General features: G+C 45.7%; 1 protein-coding gene across 8 annotated transcripts in view; it reads right to left on the reverse strand.

The window, feature by feature from the left end:
* Positions 1 to 2966: 2966 nt before the first annotated feature.
* Positions 2967 to 15618, reverse strand: part of Myh10 (myosin heavy chain 10) — a 135402-nt gene continuing 122750 nt past the window's right edge. For all 8 annotated transcript variants that reach the window (XM_048798052.1, XM_048798053.1, XM_048798054.1 and 5 more), the window contains 8 exons: positions 14709 to 14870; positions 12886 to 13014; positions 10008 to 10096; positions 9137 to 9260; positions 8851 to 9059; positions 7307 to 7415; positions 5871 to 6043; positions 2967 to 4615 (listed from right to left, as the gene is read on the reverse strand). In XM_048798052.1, coding sequence (XP_048654009.1) covers positions 4471 to 4615; positions 5871 to 6043; positions 7307 to 7415; positions 8851 to 9059; positions 9137 to 9260; positions 10008 to 10096; positions 12886 to 13014; positions 14709 to 14870 — 1140 coding nt within the window. In that variant the 3' untranslated portion in view covers positions 2967 to 4470. The remainder of the gene's footprint in view (positions 4616 to 5870; positions 6044 to 7306; positions 7416 to 8850; positions 9060 to 9136; positions 9261 to 10007; positions 10097 to 12885; positions 13015 to 14708; positions 14871 to 15618) is intronic.

Consider the following 15618-nt stretch of genomic DNA (forward strand, 5'->3'; position numbering starts at 1 on the left):
AATTTTTTTTTTTTTTTTTGGTAGTGGTAGATGGACAGAATGCCTTTATTTTAATGTCGTGCTAAGGATCGAACCCAGTGCCTCACACATGCCAGGAGAGTGTGCTATCGCTGAGCCCCAGCCCCAGCCCACCATTTATACTTCTTATAAATTTATTAGCTTTTAAACTTCTTCAGATTTCTATCTTATCACACTTAATTCATATACAAAAAGAAAAAGGCGAGATTCATAAAATATCACCTTCTGAGTCCAACATTCTGAACTACTTTATTTTTTTGAACTACTATTTGACCCATTGTTTTCATTACTTGTTTCCCCAAGCAGTGCTGCCCTGTGTGTTGTGCTGAGTGTTGGTGATATAGCATTCTTGAAAAGTGTGTTCCACTGTTGGCTCCAGAATTTTCCTCTAAGCTACTGATAAGCATTCTGCAAGTTTTGGTGCTGGGCTATATTGATGTTACCAGAAGTCAGGTGATAGCCACATTCCAACTGCCACCTGCTGACAGTGATTGTGAGATGCATGAGATCCGGGGTATTTTATAATCTGCACAGTACAATATGATGGAGCAGGCAGCACCCTGCTTGATTTCCCCCAGACCCAGTGTCACATTAAATCTTAAATAAGGCTTCATGACATCCAGTCAGTTGGAATGGAGCCCATGATTGGGCTACTTTGAAAAACTGAACAGATCCCACTGCTGTAATGAATCAGACATGAATTTCCTGTCTCAGTAGGAGTCGAAGGACATGCTTACACTTTTTGCATATGGTACATACGCACTGCAACTGTAGGATGACGCCAGCTCTGAAAATGTAATCATCAGGTAACTATGCCCTTTTGATAGTTTCATGTTAGATTTCTGACAAGAACAAGACACTGCATGTTTGGTGGATTCCCAAATGATGGGAATGGACTGGACTGCGAGGTCTGGTGCTGACTTCTGCAGCAGGACATTTTAAAAATCAGTCAAGATTTGGAAAAGCTCTTGGTTCACATTACCCCAGAAAGGTGGGGAGGGACTTCATTGTATCCCTCTTAGAGTGATAAGGCAGTCTGCAGAGAGGACCTCCCCTCAGGTCTCCAGAACTAGAGAAAGAGGAGCTATGCCTCTCCTTTCTCCTTTCCAGAGTCCATTCTGTGGCCAGTTCTGGCTTTTGGGTTTTGAGAGGGTAGGAAGGGGGTGGTTTTGAAAGCTTTCTCCACTAGTCTTTTTTTTTTTTTAAATATATTTTTAGTTGTCAATGGACCTTTATTTATCGATATGTAGTGCTGAGAATCAAATCCAGTGCCTCACACATATCAGTCTTGACAGGGACAGGTCTGTTCCTGGCAACACTGGCTTAGGGAAAAGGGGCTGTGGGACCGTCATACCCAGCGCCACAGGAGGGCTGGCCAGAACAACTTGGCTTTATGGCCCATAGTTCATTTTAATTGGGGTTGCCAGGGATGGGGAAAATTGGTGACAGGAAGAACTTATGGTGGGCTATAGAGACTTTAGAGACTTCAGAGTTTTTCAAGTGTTATCAAGCCAGCAGGCTAGAGATAGGTGTTAGCTCTACCAGAGTAGTTTAAATAATCCCCAGAACCATTAAAAACACACACACACATAAAAACAAACAAACAAACAAACAAAAAAAAACCAGTGCCTATGACATAGCAAAGATGGAGCATTTAGTTTGCATGAAGCTTTGAGGTAAAGCTCCAGCATGGTTTCATCCCACCTAAACCTCTTGTTGGGTTCCTCCTCTTGGTGACCTGTGCTACTTGGTGAAAGGTGGTCAGCCTCTTAAGACTTGCTAGCACTCTCAAGAGTCCACCTTCCTTGTGCCCTAATGCTTGGGAGAGGTGTTATGAACTATCTTTCTTAGACCATGAATTTACTTTTAATGAAGAAAGGTTCCTTCTAGTTAGCATCTTTGTGGCATCTGGAACTGGAATCAGTCCATGGAGAGTGTTTCTTCTGGTGGGCTGATGTGGAGAGTCAAGCCAGCCAGCAGGAAAGAATTCTTTGAGACAAACAATTCCCATAAGTCCATGAACTCCTGGACTAATTTATTGGATGTGGGTGAGAGAAGGTAGCTGCAACACTGGAACTCCAAATACTTTTGTGAACAAAAGGGAGCACTTTTGACCTCCTCATGTCCTCACTGTTGCTAAGAAGCTTAGACATGCACCTCTTACCAGGTTGATGTGTGGGCTTACACTTGACTAATAGCCAAGACTATTATGGAGCAAGAAATCTTATTTGGCCAGGTGTGGCGGTACATGCCTGTAATACTAGTGACTCAGGAGGCTGAGGCAGGATTGTGAGTTCAAAGCCAGCCTCAGCAATGTAGTGAGGCCCTAAGCACCTCAGGAAGACCCTGACTTTAAATTAAAAAAAGGGCTGGAGATGTGGCTCAGGTGGTTACGTGCTCCCGAGTTCAATCCCTGGTGCCCAAAACCCCCAAAAACCTATCTGCCTGCCTGGGATTTCTCTCCAACTTTAGCTACTTGAATCCACTCCCAAAGTGCTTTCAGTGTATATCCTGTCTGAAGATGCAACCTGAAACTTCTTGGACCTCTTAAAGTACTCTAATCCAGTGATTACCTTCTTTGGTTGATGACCCAAACCATCCTGAATTGCTTCCTCGGCAGAAGGGTCTCCAGCCCCACCTTCGGGTGTCCTTTCCCTCCCTAACTATCCACACAACAGCAGGTCACTGGTGACAACAGGACTTAAGAGCCAGGACTGCCTGGAGATGTAGCATACCATTGAGTAATTTCTGGGAGAGGAAAGATCCAGTGGACCTTGTACCATCTTTTAAGTCTGTGTAGCTAACCCCTTTCCAGTCAAGTCACAGATGGGATATTGAGAACAGAAGGTGAGAAAACAGGTTCCATGTTCACATGATTATTCTTCTTTATTGAGGTCTGTTTATTCTCAACGGGTGCTTTTTCCTCCAAGTAAATAAGCAGGCGTAAGTATCTATAATGAATAAATTTATTGTCTTACAAAAATCATTGTCTAGAAATATGGGAATACAAGAAAAGATATTTGCAGTCAGGTGTCTGGTGGTCAACAGCCAGTACAGTTCATACAGGGGGAAATCAAAGATTCCAAACCCATGTGACAAATTCTTCCTAACAGATGTTAAAGCTTTCAACCCAAAAGGTTTGTGTTTTCAAGCACATTGCAGAGGATCAAGGATTTATAATTAACACTGATTTGTTGTCACTGAATGTTTATAATACCACTTTGACTAGAGAGGTACATGATATGAAGCACAGTCAAAACTTAATACATTAAATTGTTATAGAGGCAAATAATATATTTAACATTGTCTTAGTACTGTAGTGTCTAAGGCACTTTCTGTAATGTCAGTTTGCTTAACTATCAACCAAAAACAGAATGCTAAGTGTTCACTGTAACACTGTCCAAAACGAAGGGAAAAGGAAAAATGAAGGATTCACACCCAGGGCATGTCAACATTCAGGCAGGTGGCATCTGTTCTCGAGGTCCTCAAAACCTCATTGACAAACTTGTAACAAGCCTCGGACACAAAACCAATATTCCCATTTTGGGCTCAAAGCAGCGGCTGAATTTGAAGTCAGCACAAGGGCCTGGCTGGCGAGGGAGGGCCTTCTGCTAGCTCCTTTGGGGGCCATGGCAGCTTGTTCCTGAAGTGAAGGGGGCACTGGCCAAGCCAGATGCTTCAGGAGACCATCTGGAAGTCACTGGATGGCTGCCACCTGAGGCCTCCGCTGTGTTGTGGCCACCACCCTCTTTATGCACAGACCAGCCCTGGCAGGACAGTTCACATGAGTAGATGCAGGGACACCACCAACTTGAGGGGCAGAGCCACCCCGTGGGAGATGGGTATGGTAACCCCAGATGGATGCGGCTTCCCCCAATCCAACCCACCCCTCCTAATCTTTCCGAAGCCCCTTTCACAGTTTGCTCACTGAAATAGTGATCATTATTTGAAGAAAATGAGATACGAGTGCGGTTTAGGTTCCACAATGTTCTAAGACTGGATGCGGCCGAGGAGTCAGGGCCACATGAACACAGAACTAAGTTACCTGTCTGACAGAGAGCATGCAGAGCGACTGAGCAACGACCACGGGGCTGCCCCGGACCCAGCGACTGGCAACGAAGGGTCTGGAGTTTGCTTTAAAAAGGGTTCTTTTCTTAACATGTATTATAAAATGGTCTCTTGATGAATATATGGAAAATAGATGCAACGATGAAACAATCTGTTTAATATGTGTGTGTCTTGTGTATGTATATATATAAAAAGGGGAGCAATTGTACCTAATCTGAAGCGGGATACAGTCTGTGTAGGCGGAAAGCCTTAAGACACAGTTGATCTTCCCGTAAGGAATTCCATAGCTTGCTGATTCCTCACTCTGTAGGATGCCCTGGGCAGGCTGGCGCCGGGGAGTTCCTGCCTGTCCCACTGGATTGCCTCCTCTGGCTTCCTGTGCCTCTACTCGGATGGTGGCGGCTGTGTCTCATTGACATCACTGGTCTTACTTTCTGTGTCATCGTCTGACAGCTCCAGGGAAGCTCCTTCAATGTGCAGCTGACGCCGGCCAGATCGGCTTGAGGAAAAACTGATTGGGCCGCCCCGCCTGGGAAAAGAGAAAGCAGATGCACATGGGCAGATGCATAAGAACATGCGACCGTCACGGTGATCCACCCTCAGCAATGCTGAGTCTTGTCCTTGGGACACATGGCCTTGTGGGAGATGGGTACCACTGGGAGAGGCTTTGTGCTTGTCCAACCTACTGTCCCTGCTCAGGGGCACCCTGGCAACACACAGTGTACATGAAACAGTCCTCAGAGACCTGGGAATGGTCTGGTTCAATGTAAGATTGATGGAAATGGTGAGAAAGATGGATTAAAGCAAACTCTACCTGCTAACCAACATTTTTGATAAAAGGGCCAGATAACAAAAATCTTTCTTTTTAACAAATCCTTAAAAATGTAAAAACTAGGTCAGGGGTGGTGGCACATATCTATAATCTGAGCAACTTGGGAGGCTGAGGCAGGAGGATTCCAAGTTTGAGGCCAGCTTCAGCAACTTAGACCAGTCTTAATGTAAAAAGGACTGGAGATGTAGCTCAGTGGTAAAGTGCTTTTGGGGTTCAGTCAGTACCTGCCTCTCCCCACACTCAACCAAAAAAAAACCCAACACAATCCTGTAAAACCATTCTTGGCAGCAGGGCAGGAGTCAAATGTGCTCATAGGCCAGTTGCTGACTCCTTGGCTTTTCCTAGGGAGCAAGCTGAACTCCAGCTGTCCCACACACTGTCCTCGCACTGGCACAGAGGAGGAACACACTGAGGGCCGACTGTGCCGGTTCCTATGGGGAGCTCCTGCTCTGCTTCTGAATGGAGACCGGGACCGCTTATGGATGGGGTTGTCTGGACATGGGCAGACAAGTGACCTAGCTCTCCAGCCTTGCGGTATGTTGCTTCAGTCCACTAGCCGTGACAAAGAATGAGTGGATCTATCTCTCTTTTCTCCTTCCCATGTACTATGTGATGGTCAGAATCTTCTTTCTTTTTTTGGGGGGGGGGTGGGGGTACCGGGAATTGAACTCGGGGGCACTCAACTACTGAGCCACCTCCCCAGCCCTATTTTGTATTTTATTTAGAGACAGGGTCTCACTGAGTTGCTTAGCACTTTGCCATTGCTGGGTCTGGCTTTGAACTCATGATCCTCCTGTCTCAGTCTCCCAAAGCTGCTGGGTTTATAGGCATGTGCTACTGTGCTGGGCCAGAAATCTTGAATGCAGTGATTCAGAGGAAGGATGGCTACCTAAGGATGGTCTATGTGTGCATCTACCAGCCCGCCAGCTCATGTGCCCCCACCAGGACTCACCTCAGCCGGTTCTTCAGAGTGCTGACCTCGCGGCTCAGGCCTTCATTGGCCTCAGTGGCATCGTCCAGTTCCCGCTGGAGTTTACGTCGAGATGCGTTGGCACGGGTAGCTTCCTCCTCAGCTTCCTCCAGCTGCCGCTTAAGCTGCTTCATTCTGGCATTGGCCTTCTCCATCTTGGGGGAGTGAACAAACCGAGACAGCAAACTTATGAATTATGTGTCAGCCTCTCTGCACCCCGCATGTGTGTGAGCCAGCTCCAAGAGAGACCCTTGTAAGCATATGCATGTGTGCATACCTTTGCATGAAGTTACACACACATACTCCCTCAGGGGCTGGTCTATGGCTTTTAACTTGGCTGCCAGTCTCAGCAAAGCCAGTATCTACAGAGAATACTCTTAACAAAATTTAAAATGAACTGCTTTATCACCTATGAACTTCCTGCAGAAAAATGACTCAGTCATTACTCAACTTGAGTAAACCCATGGGATTAGGAAAAGGAACTGCTTTCAGCATTTCTTGTAAAATGCAGAAGCAGCTTCAACAACTGGCAGCTGCATGAGGCTGCACCATGCGCTTTCACAGCTCTGGTGAAGCATGGGTGTTTCAGATGCACTACTTTGATATTCACTTTGGAAGATGGGCCATGAGCACTAAGAGCCGCCTCACTGGATCCTTCACTCCTAAACTGACAGGGACTGGCCTGTCACCTGTGGGTCCAGCTCACATCCACTCAGAATTGCCAAGCTCTGAGTGCAGGCAAGAGGAGAAGTTGGGGTGCCTGATGAGCAGGGCGCCCAAAGGGGAGGGTCCAGAGGGGACAAAGGCAGCAAATCCTCAGCTCTGTCCACCTTCCTGCCCAGTGTCTGCAGCAATAAGATTCATCATCACAGCAGAGGGGGGAGAGATGGACAGAGCCACCCAGGCTGCAGTGGGTGCAGACTCATGCCACATTTAGGACACCTGGCTGCACACAAGGAAGAGCACTCGGTGCCTGCATAGTGCATTTGTTTTCAGTTTTCATTCAACATCTTCATCCCCTTCCAGCCAGACGGTATTCCGTGCCTGCCAACTATGCCCAATGACGTCCAGGCACCAGGGAGATAACCATGAGTGAAACTAAGGGAAATCTCTGCACTCTTAAGGTACACATTCTAATGGGTGATCAGATAACTTTGAAATTGAGTCTGGTCTCACACCTCAAAGCCTCACTGACTTGCTCTTGCCCCCTCATCTTGCCGCCTCTGTATCCCTAGCCCCAGGAGAGCTTGCTGGGAACACAGCGTGGGCGCGGTAGTGCAAATGTTAGAATTAAGAATTTCAAATAGCATTTTTCTTCATTCTGCTAGTACGTTGTGGCATCTGGTTCATTTATCACCAGGCCCTTTGTTGAAGCACCTCCAGGGAGGCGGACACGCATCCTGCCCCGCTTCCTGTACCTGCTCTTTATACTGATCCGCATGTCGACGCTCATCTTCAACCTGCATGAAGATTTCCTTGAGCTTCTTCTCAGTACGACGGACTAGTTTGTTGGCAGCTGCTCGTTCCCTGTAAAAGTGATTATAGTCGTTTTAAAATTCTGGAAATTATAAAAGTTCTTTTTCTTTGGATGATGACATATTGGAATGCCCCATGGACCCCTCTTCCCACACTAACACCATTAATATGGCTTTGAAGCATTTTTCTTTTGGTCAAAAAAGGAATTATCTTTAGTGTGGCCCTCACTGCTGACACGTAGAAAAAGCATACTTTTCTGCACATGCAGGTATTGATCACTTTATTCAGTGATCTTTTGAAGAGTAAATGTCACACATAGGCTACCTATCAGTTATACTGAAAGACCTAAACCTTAGTTGGTCAGTCTAACCACCTAACCTTTTTGCCTGAAAGATAAAAATTCCAATTAAGTGGGCTGTGATTATAGCTCAGTGGTTGAGCGCTTGCCTTGAATGTGTGAGGCACTGGGTTTGATCCTCAGCACCACATAAACAAACAAACATAAAATGAAGCTATTGTGTCCATCTACAATTAAAAAAATATTTAAAAAAATTCCAATTAAGTGATCATCTCAATTTAGAATTTACTATCTACCCACCTACCTACTTAGGATGCTGGAAGCTTTAGCAGCAAACAAAGACCATCAAAACCCTATGCATTCAACTGGCTAGAAGTCAAACAAATTGCTATGTTTCCTGCATGGGACTTTGTCCCTTAAGGACGAGAGGTAACTTATTTGGAGGATTTTGTGGAAAACAGAAAAGATTCTTTGTTCCTTAAATGCTATGAAAAAATGGATTGCAGTGGGGTCAGATGAAAGGTCAAGTTATGCTAATCACAACTAAAACAAGACCTTAATTGTTTTCTTTCAGCCTAGTGGAGTCTCAAGGGGAGTGGGAAGTACTGGGAAACAGGGTTGGGAGGGTGCTGGGCTCAATTTCCCTAACATGGAGGTGAAGTGGAAGGTTGTCTCCAGCTCTGGCAGCCTATGATTTTAATAGCTGCATAAATGTCTGCCAAGACTGTATGGTGTAATTCCTAACAATTTTCACCATGCTTTAATATATAGCAAAATGGAAACTATTGAGCAACCTCTTCCTATGGGGGGAAAAACTGTTTTTCTTCTCTGCCAGCAAACTGCAATATTTCACAGGATGCCACCAACCTGGGAAACTGACTTAGGGTAGAGATATAAATTTAACAGTACCTAGGAAATCACAGGCACAGTGAATCCAGGAGGGGCTGACAAGCAGGCCAGCCTGTGCCATCTCACAGGTGTCCTCCCAAACTCTCCCTTCTTTCATGGCTCATGGCACCTTCTATCTGCCACTCTGGTCACATGTACTCCTATCATCCTGTTTCCCTGCACTGGGAGCACCCGGGGCAGGGTGCATGTCTGTGTGGAGTCTGATACAGACTGAGCCTGAAGCCTGCTCTGTGGTAGATACACAGTGAGTTATGGCTGAAGGCAGCAAGAACCTCTTACTTGGCTTCCTGCTCAAGCTGCTCTTCTAGCTGCCCAATCTTGGCTTCCAGGGCTGAGATGGTAGCCTTGAACTTGGACTTGACAGCACCCTCCAGCTCCTGTAGCTTGGCCTTCAACTCCTTGTTCTGCCGCTCCAGTTGCTGGCGTGCATTGTCACTCTTCTGGGCGGCACTGCGTTCAGCCGCCAACTCTGTGTTCAGCGTGTCCACCTAGAAGAGGAGGATTCAGTCATTCTTGCCAAGAGGCAGCACAGCCCCTCCCGGGGATGGCTGTCTAAGATGGCTACCTGCAGAGTGGTCTTGCGGAAGCGGTCGTTGAGCAGCTCCATATTGCTCTGCTCCTCTTCAAGTTCCTCCTCCAGCTGTGCTATCCGCGCTTCCAGACGCCGTTTTTCATCCAGCAGCGCAGACCTGGCCAGGGTGAGGAAAGGTGACACTCAGCACCAGTCAGCACAGCGCAGGGAGGACTTGGGAGACTCCACCACCCTGCTGTGTGGCGACCTGAGCATCACTCCCAATTGCTTTCTCTCTCCTGTACCCACCCCCAAATCCACCTACAAGTCCCACCCGATTCGCTTCCCTGCCCATACCTGCCTCCCTTCCCAGCCCTGGGGTCTTTTTCCTGGGATCTGGGCAGCCTGCCAGCCTCTCTGCCTCTCTCCATCAGTCTCTGTAGACTGTAGCCAGGGTCAGCTTTCGGGATGCCAGCAGGATCCCAGCATTTCCTCACTTAAACACTACCTAATGGCTCCTCAGTGCACTGAGAATAAAATTCCAGCGCCTCATCATGGCATGTTAGGAAAGGCTCATGATGTACCTTCAATACAGTAATCAAATGGAGAAATCCACTTATTCAGAAAAAGTGATTCTTAATGAAAAATGAATCAGAGAAAGGTCATGTCTAAGGAACCTGCCTGCCAAACCCCAGGTCAGTGCAGCCCAGGGACACCCCTCTGTATGAGCCATTAGGACTGGCATGTGAGTGCCCATGGCTGCCGCTGTCCAGGCTCAGCACTTCCTGCTCATCCTTCTAGACCCTGAATGGATGAGCAGGCCCGTGAGTGACTCTGCATGCCCGAAGTCAGGGACTACAGGCTGGGGTGGGCACCACTGCTCTCTAAACCCCCGTCCCTGCCCACCTGCTTCCTGGAAACTCACTTGCCAGAAGCGCTGTTGGCGATCTCGTCGGCCAGTTCATCTCTCTCTTGTTCGGCGTGTCGGCGGGCACGCTCAGACGAGGCAAGTTCCTGAATAAGTTTAGACTGATTTAGGCGGTGGCCATTACCATATCCTCATATGTGAAATCTGACAGTGCCTGGAGCTGTGGCAGCCGGGCTCCAGCCTTTCCACGTGCATCTCTAACTGCAGCTTAGATGTGAGAAGGGAAGCTGTCAAGCTGGCTGAAGATAACGCGTGGCCAGCCCGGTGATGTGTGGCCTCAACAGCCAGAAACAAAAGGCCCACAGAGGAAGTCCTAGTCCACGTAGGGGCTTTGCTGTCAAATAAGAGGTGGGTATTCCTATCATCCTTGAAGGCTGGTGTTTATTTTTTGAGACATGGTCTTACTAAATTGCCCAGGCTGGCATGTTTTGTTTTCATTTTCATTTTGTTTTTTGAGACAAACTCTTGCCTTGACCAGGCTAGCCTTGAACTTGTGATCCTCTTGCCTCAGCCTACAGAGGAGCTGGGAATGCAGGTGAGCACCACTGTGCCTGGCAAGCCTGCCCTTTTAAAAAAATTTTTTTATTTTTAAATATTAACTGAGCACAAACTTTACCCTGAACCCTACAGGAAAGTGAACTACACCAAGTTATGGTCTTGAAGTATCTTTGACATGTACATATGGTGATCAGGTACACTAGACTAGTGAATGTCAGGGCAGCAGTGCCACAAGGATCACGGGTCCTTGTGGGCAGGTGAGTGTAGCGTGGCTGCAGGGGCTCAGGTGCTGGATAGCTGGGCCTCTGTGGCAGGCTCTCAGAGGACTGCATCCACGCAAAGATGATTTGCTGTGAAAGGAGTCAGGGGCAGGATTCTTACCCCAACGGTGTAAAGACTGAGATCACAGCCTTAGAATCTGGGAATTTCATCATGAGGAAAACTAGGAAACTAGGAGAGATTGGCTCCAGTCTTTCAAGGTTGATCAAGAGCAGAAAGCTGGGGTTCTGCCTCCTTTTCCAGAGCTGCCCTTTTAAAAGGTGTTATATTTGACAAGAGCATGTCCTGAAGATGTGTAAGGGGCAGGGCTGTATAGTAGTTCATCTGCAGGCTCTGGCATATAGATAAGACTGCCTGTGTACAGGAGATGGGTCCTCCCAGGGGACCAAATTCTAGCACACATGGCCCTCACATATGGGCAGGGCCAGTTGTCCAGGATATAAGGGCAGCTGGCAGAATGCTTTGGACCTAACCCAAAGGCTGAAAGTCACAGCTCTGCCATCTGGCCTCTTACTTGTTCAGTCTTCTTGGGTCCTAGATACTCAACTGGGTTCCTGTCTACCAGCTGGGTGTGCTTTAGGCAGCCTGATGGACCCGAAGGAAAATGGAAAAGACCCCAGGGCCTATATGCTAAAGGGACAAAGGTGTTGGAGAGAAGGAAAAGTATAAGAGAAAGGGAAGGGCAGGCTGGCTTTCTGGCTCAGTCTCTCCTTCCTATGCAGTGTGTGGCCTCTGCCTGAAGGTCTGGAATGAACACTGCTGGCTTTCAAAACAACAAAGGTGCAGGGAGTACTGCCTGGACACTTGGTCATGGCCTAGGAACTGTCCAGGAGACAGGCTCCATGGGTCCCATCACCTGCAGGGAAATGAGCATTTGGGATATCACTGGTCAACTCCGTGATGAATGCAGAGAACTTAAAATACTCATTGATAAATCCAATTTTAAAGAATATTGGTAAAAACTCTTCTTTCTATTCTCTGTATATAATAATATTAGAAATCAACTAAAAAATGTCATACATTTGGAAATTTAATCAGACTTCTAAATTTTCACGGAGTAAAGAAGAAGCCATAGTTGGGCACTTGCCAGTAATCCCAGCTCCTCAGGAGGCTGAGGCAGGAGGATCACAAGTTCAAGGCTAGCCTGGTCAAGGCAAGAGTTTGTCTCAAAAAACAAAATGAAAATGAAAACAAAACATGAAGGAACTAAAGCAAAAAACAATGTAACAAAATAAAGAGGCTCTCAGGGTAACTCCTAGGCTGCTCAATGTACTGATCTGGTTTTCAGTTCCTTCAATCCAGACACCTAGAGAACTCCTTATCTTTCTTGCTAACTCAAGTCTACTTTCGGTGATATTATCCAGCATCGCCATATGTTTATCTTGGGCCTTAGTCTTCATATAAGTTGGTACTAATATTTCAAGTTATTATTGTTATAGGTTTGAATAGACTGTAATCATCCTTCATTTATAAAGAAATGTATATGTTCAACCGTGCCTTACAAGGAGAGAATTCCACATTATATGTAAACACTTCATTGCTCCCCACCCCACTTGTGAGAATTTAAGTAAAGAGATGAATGAAAGAATATTTGTTGGGCTGGAGCTGGCCTAGCCTCAGGCCCTATGTCTAATCCCCAATACCACAGCGGGTGGGGGAAGAAAGAATGAAAGAACAACTCTGTTGATCACAAGGCAGTTGCCTCTCAGTGCAATATACTTCTCCCCTTTTAAGGATCATAGGAACAGAGCTTCTGTGCAAAGACAATCCTGTGCTGCTAGGGTGAGAACTAAATGAGCCCCAACACCAAAGAAATAAGTGAGAGCCACTCCCTTGCTCACCCAGGGGAACAGGTCTGGCAGGTAGGTTGAAAAGTTCCTAATCAGCTTTTTCCTTTAGCCAGTAGAGGAATATTGATGAGTAGTGTCAAAGTATGACTGCTTTCTTTTCCCCAAACTGAGGCAACGTGATGATTGTTAGGAATGGATACTGAAATTACATTAAGCTACAAAGATACTAAAATATATTTATCTGATCTTGGAGATATTTCAAGAGCAAATATTTGCTGAATAACTGAATAAATAAAAGACAGACAAACCTCCTGCAACTGAAGGATTTCTGCTTCCAAACTCTTGAGTTTTTTTTCACTCTCTTTGGACTGTGCAAAAATCTCGTCTCGAGATGCACGGGCTTCTTCTAATTCACGTTGGTAATCTTTCATCTGAGCCTAAGATTAAATAAGGTTTTGGGGGTAGTTTTCATTGTTAGTTTTTAAACATGATATTTTTTCCAATTTATAAAATTAACATAAAGGGCTGGGGTTGTGGCTCAGTAGTAGAGCGCTTGCCTAGTGTGTGTGAGGCACTAGGTTCGATCCCCAGCACCACATAAAAATAAATAAAATTAACACAAACTCACTGTAAATATAAACTATAGACTAAAATCTTTTATAGATACTGATGTAAAAATATTCAATAAGATAGTGACAAACTGAATCTGGTAACCAGGAAAAAGGAATACACACCATGTCCAGGTGTGATTTATCTGAAGAACACAAAGTTGTCTTGAAAATAAAAAATGAATATAATCATCTCAAGAAATACTGAAGACACATTTGACAAAATCTAATATCTTTTCATTGTAAAAATTTTCAGTGTGCTACAAAGAGAAGGAAACTCTCTCAACTGTGATAAAAGGCATCAGTAAGAAACTGATATGATCTTATATTTAAGAAATCTGAAGAATCCACTAAAAACCCATTACAATAAACAAGTTCAGCAATGTGGCAGGATATAAGATCAATATAAAAAAAAATCAACTGCAATTCTGTACACCTTGAACATTCAAAATTAAAGTGATTACATTCATAATAGCATCAAATACTTAGGCATAAATGGAACAAAAGACGTGAAAGAAATATACACCAAAATTATATTATTGTACAAAAGCTAGATCTAAATAAATGGAAAGACATCCATATTCATGGATTAGAAGACAGGTTAAGACTTAGGTTTGGCAGTACTTCCAGAATTGATCTACAGAGTTTGTGTAATAACTCGTGAAATCCAAGTTTGCTTTTTTTTCGGGAGGGTGGGGGGAGTGTAGAAATTAACAATCTGATCCTAATTACTATAGGGAATTGCAAGGAACCCTCCAGAATAGACAAAACAGTCTAGCAAAAGAACAAAGATGGATGGATAAGTCACATTTCCCAAATTCAAAACTTCCTACAAAGCTATGGCACTCAAGACTGGGGTAGTATAGGACATACGCATCAATGGTCTAGAATTCAGAGTCCAGAAATCATAAATAACACAGCAGCTTAGATATTTTTACGTAAACATCTCTTTGTACTTTGTTAGGCTAATTTCTCAAGGTCAAACGAAACTTTCCACCACCACAGTTGTGCCTATCTACACTCCTGCTGGCATCACGGGGTGGCCTACACACACCTGCCCACACTGTGGATTGAAATAGATAATTTATGCAGTTGAGTTAGTGAAACAAGTACATCATCTGGGTAGCAAAGTGATGACCAAAATGACCAGAAGACGATTAATGCTCACAGTACTAATAAAGGAAAGTCACACAACCTTCTCTTGGTGACTTGGGGGTCACAGGAGTCATGACCCAGAAATTGTGTGTTTCTTCTGTGGACTCCATCCCCAGCTGCCTTAAAACAGATCCTGTGGACACACAGGTCCACGTGAGCCATCTCTGTGCCCTGCTGCCTCAACCCTCAGCCAAGGGGTCAGTCGTGTAGCCTCCTGAGTGGAAGTGTCTGGGCACCAAGCTCAGGGAGGACGTGGCAATCTTTCTTTCCTTCTTCAGTTTGTCCTTGTGTAAAATCAACAAGGGTCACAAAGTCCCTGATCTCAGCAGAACCACCTGTCCAAAGGCTTCCACGGCTCCTGCACTTACCTGAAGTTTGCGAAGTTGTTTGATCACTTCATCCCGAGCTTTGTTCGCGGCCTCAATTTGAGCTTCAAGGTCTTTCAGGTCTATCTCCATTTTCTTCTTTGAAGCAACAGCAAGTGCCCGCTGTTTTCTCTCATCCTCTAGCTCTGCCTCGAGCTCCCGAACCTGATGAACAACATCTGGTTATAGCTGGTTGAAGCCAAAAGCCCGTTGCCATTTAAGGGCTCTGGCGACTTGGGTGAGTGGAACCTCCGTTACTTGGTAGAGGTGGTCTGTTACCAGCAGTCCTTACTGTTAACAGAACTAAACCTCAGTAGCTGAGTTTAGTTCAGAGGATCTGTAAGCAGCACCCAGTACACACCGTTCCCACTGATTGCTATGAAGACGCATGAGGAAGCAAAGGCCTAACTGAAGATGCAAAGATATGAGAAGTGAGACAGTGATTTAACAAACAGGCTGGGACAGACACACAGAGGGCAGAGATTACTTGTTAAGGAACCTAGGGGGAACAGTGGGCATGATCATGTCCCTGGGCCACGGTGGCCACGCTTGCCCATGCTCGCCCAGTGTAGGGACATGTGTTTGGCAGTACTGGGAGGAATTAGGCCTGCAAAGGTGGGCACAACCAGATTATGGGGGCTTCAGACCCAGGCAGAAACTACATTTGATACACAAGGAAAGCGGCAGGCTATCAAAGGTATCCAACAGAGGAGTGTCCAAATAAAGGCCAACTCTAGAGTGCAGCAAGGACAAATAAAGGAGGCAGATGTGAGCTGGAGATTGAGGCAGACACAACTCTGGACCCATAACAAACCCCAGCTGTCACTTACTCTGGGACTTTCCTTCTTTCTGCAAGATTCTCCACTATATAATGGGTATGGGACAATACTCATGCCATTGTGTGAAGGAGACA

The sequence above is a fragment of the Marmota marmota genome, unplaced genomic scaffold, assembly GCF_001458135.2.
Source record: "Marmota marmota marmota unplaced genomic scaffold, marMar, whole genome shotgun sequence".
Lineage (NCBI taxonomy): Eukaryota > Metazoa > Chordata > Mammalia > Rodentia > Sciuridae > Marmota > Marmota marmota.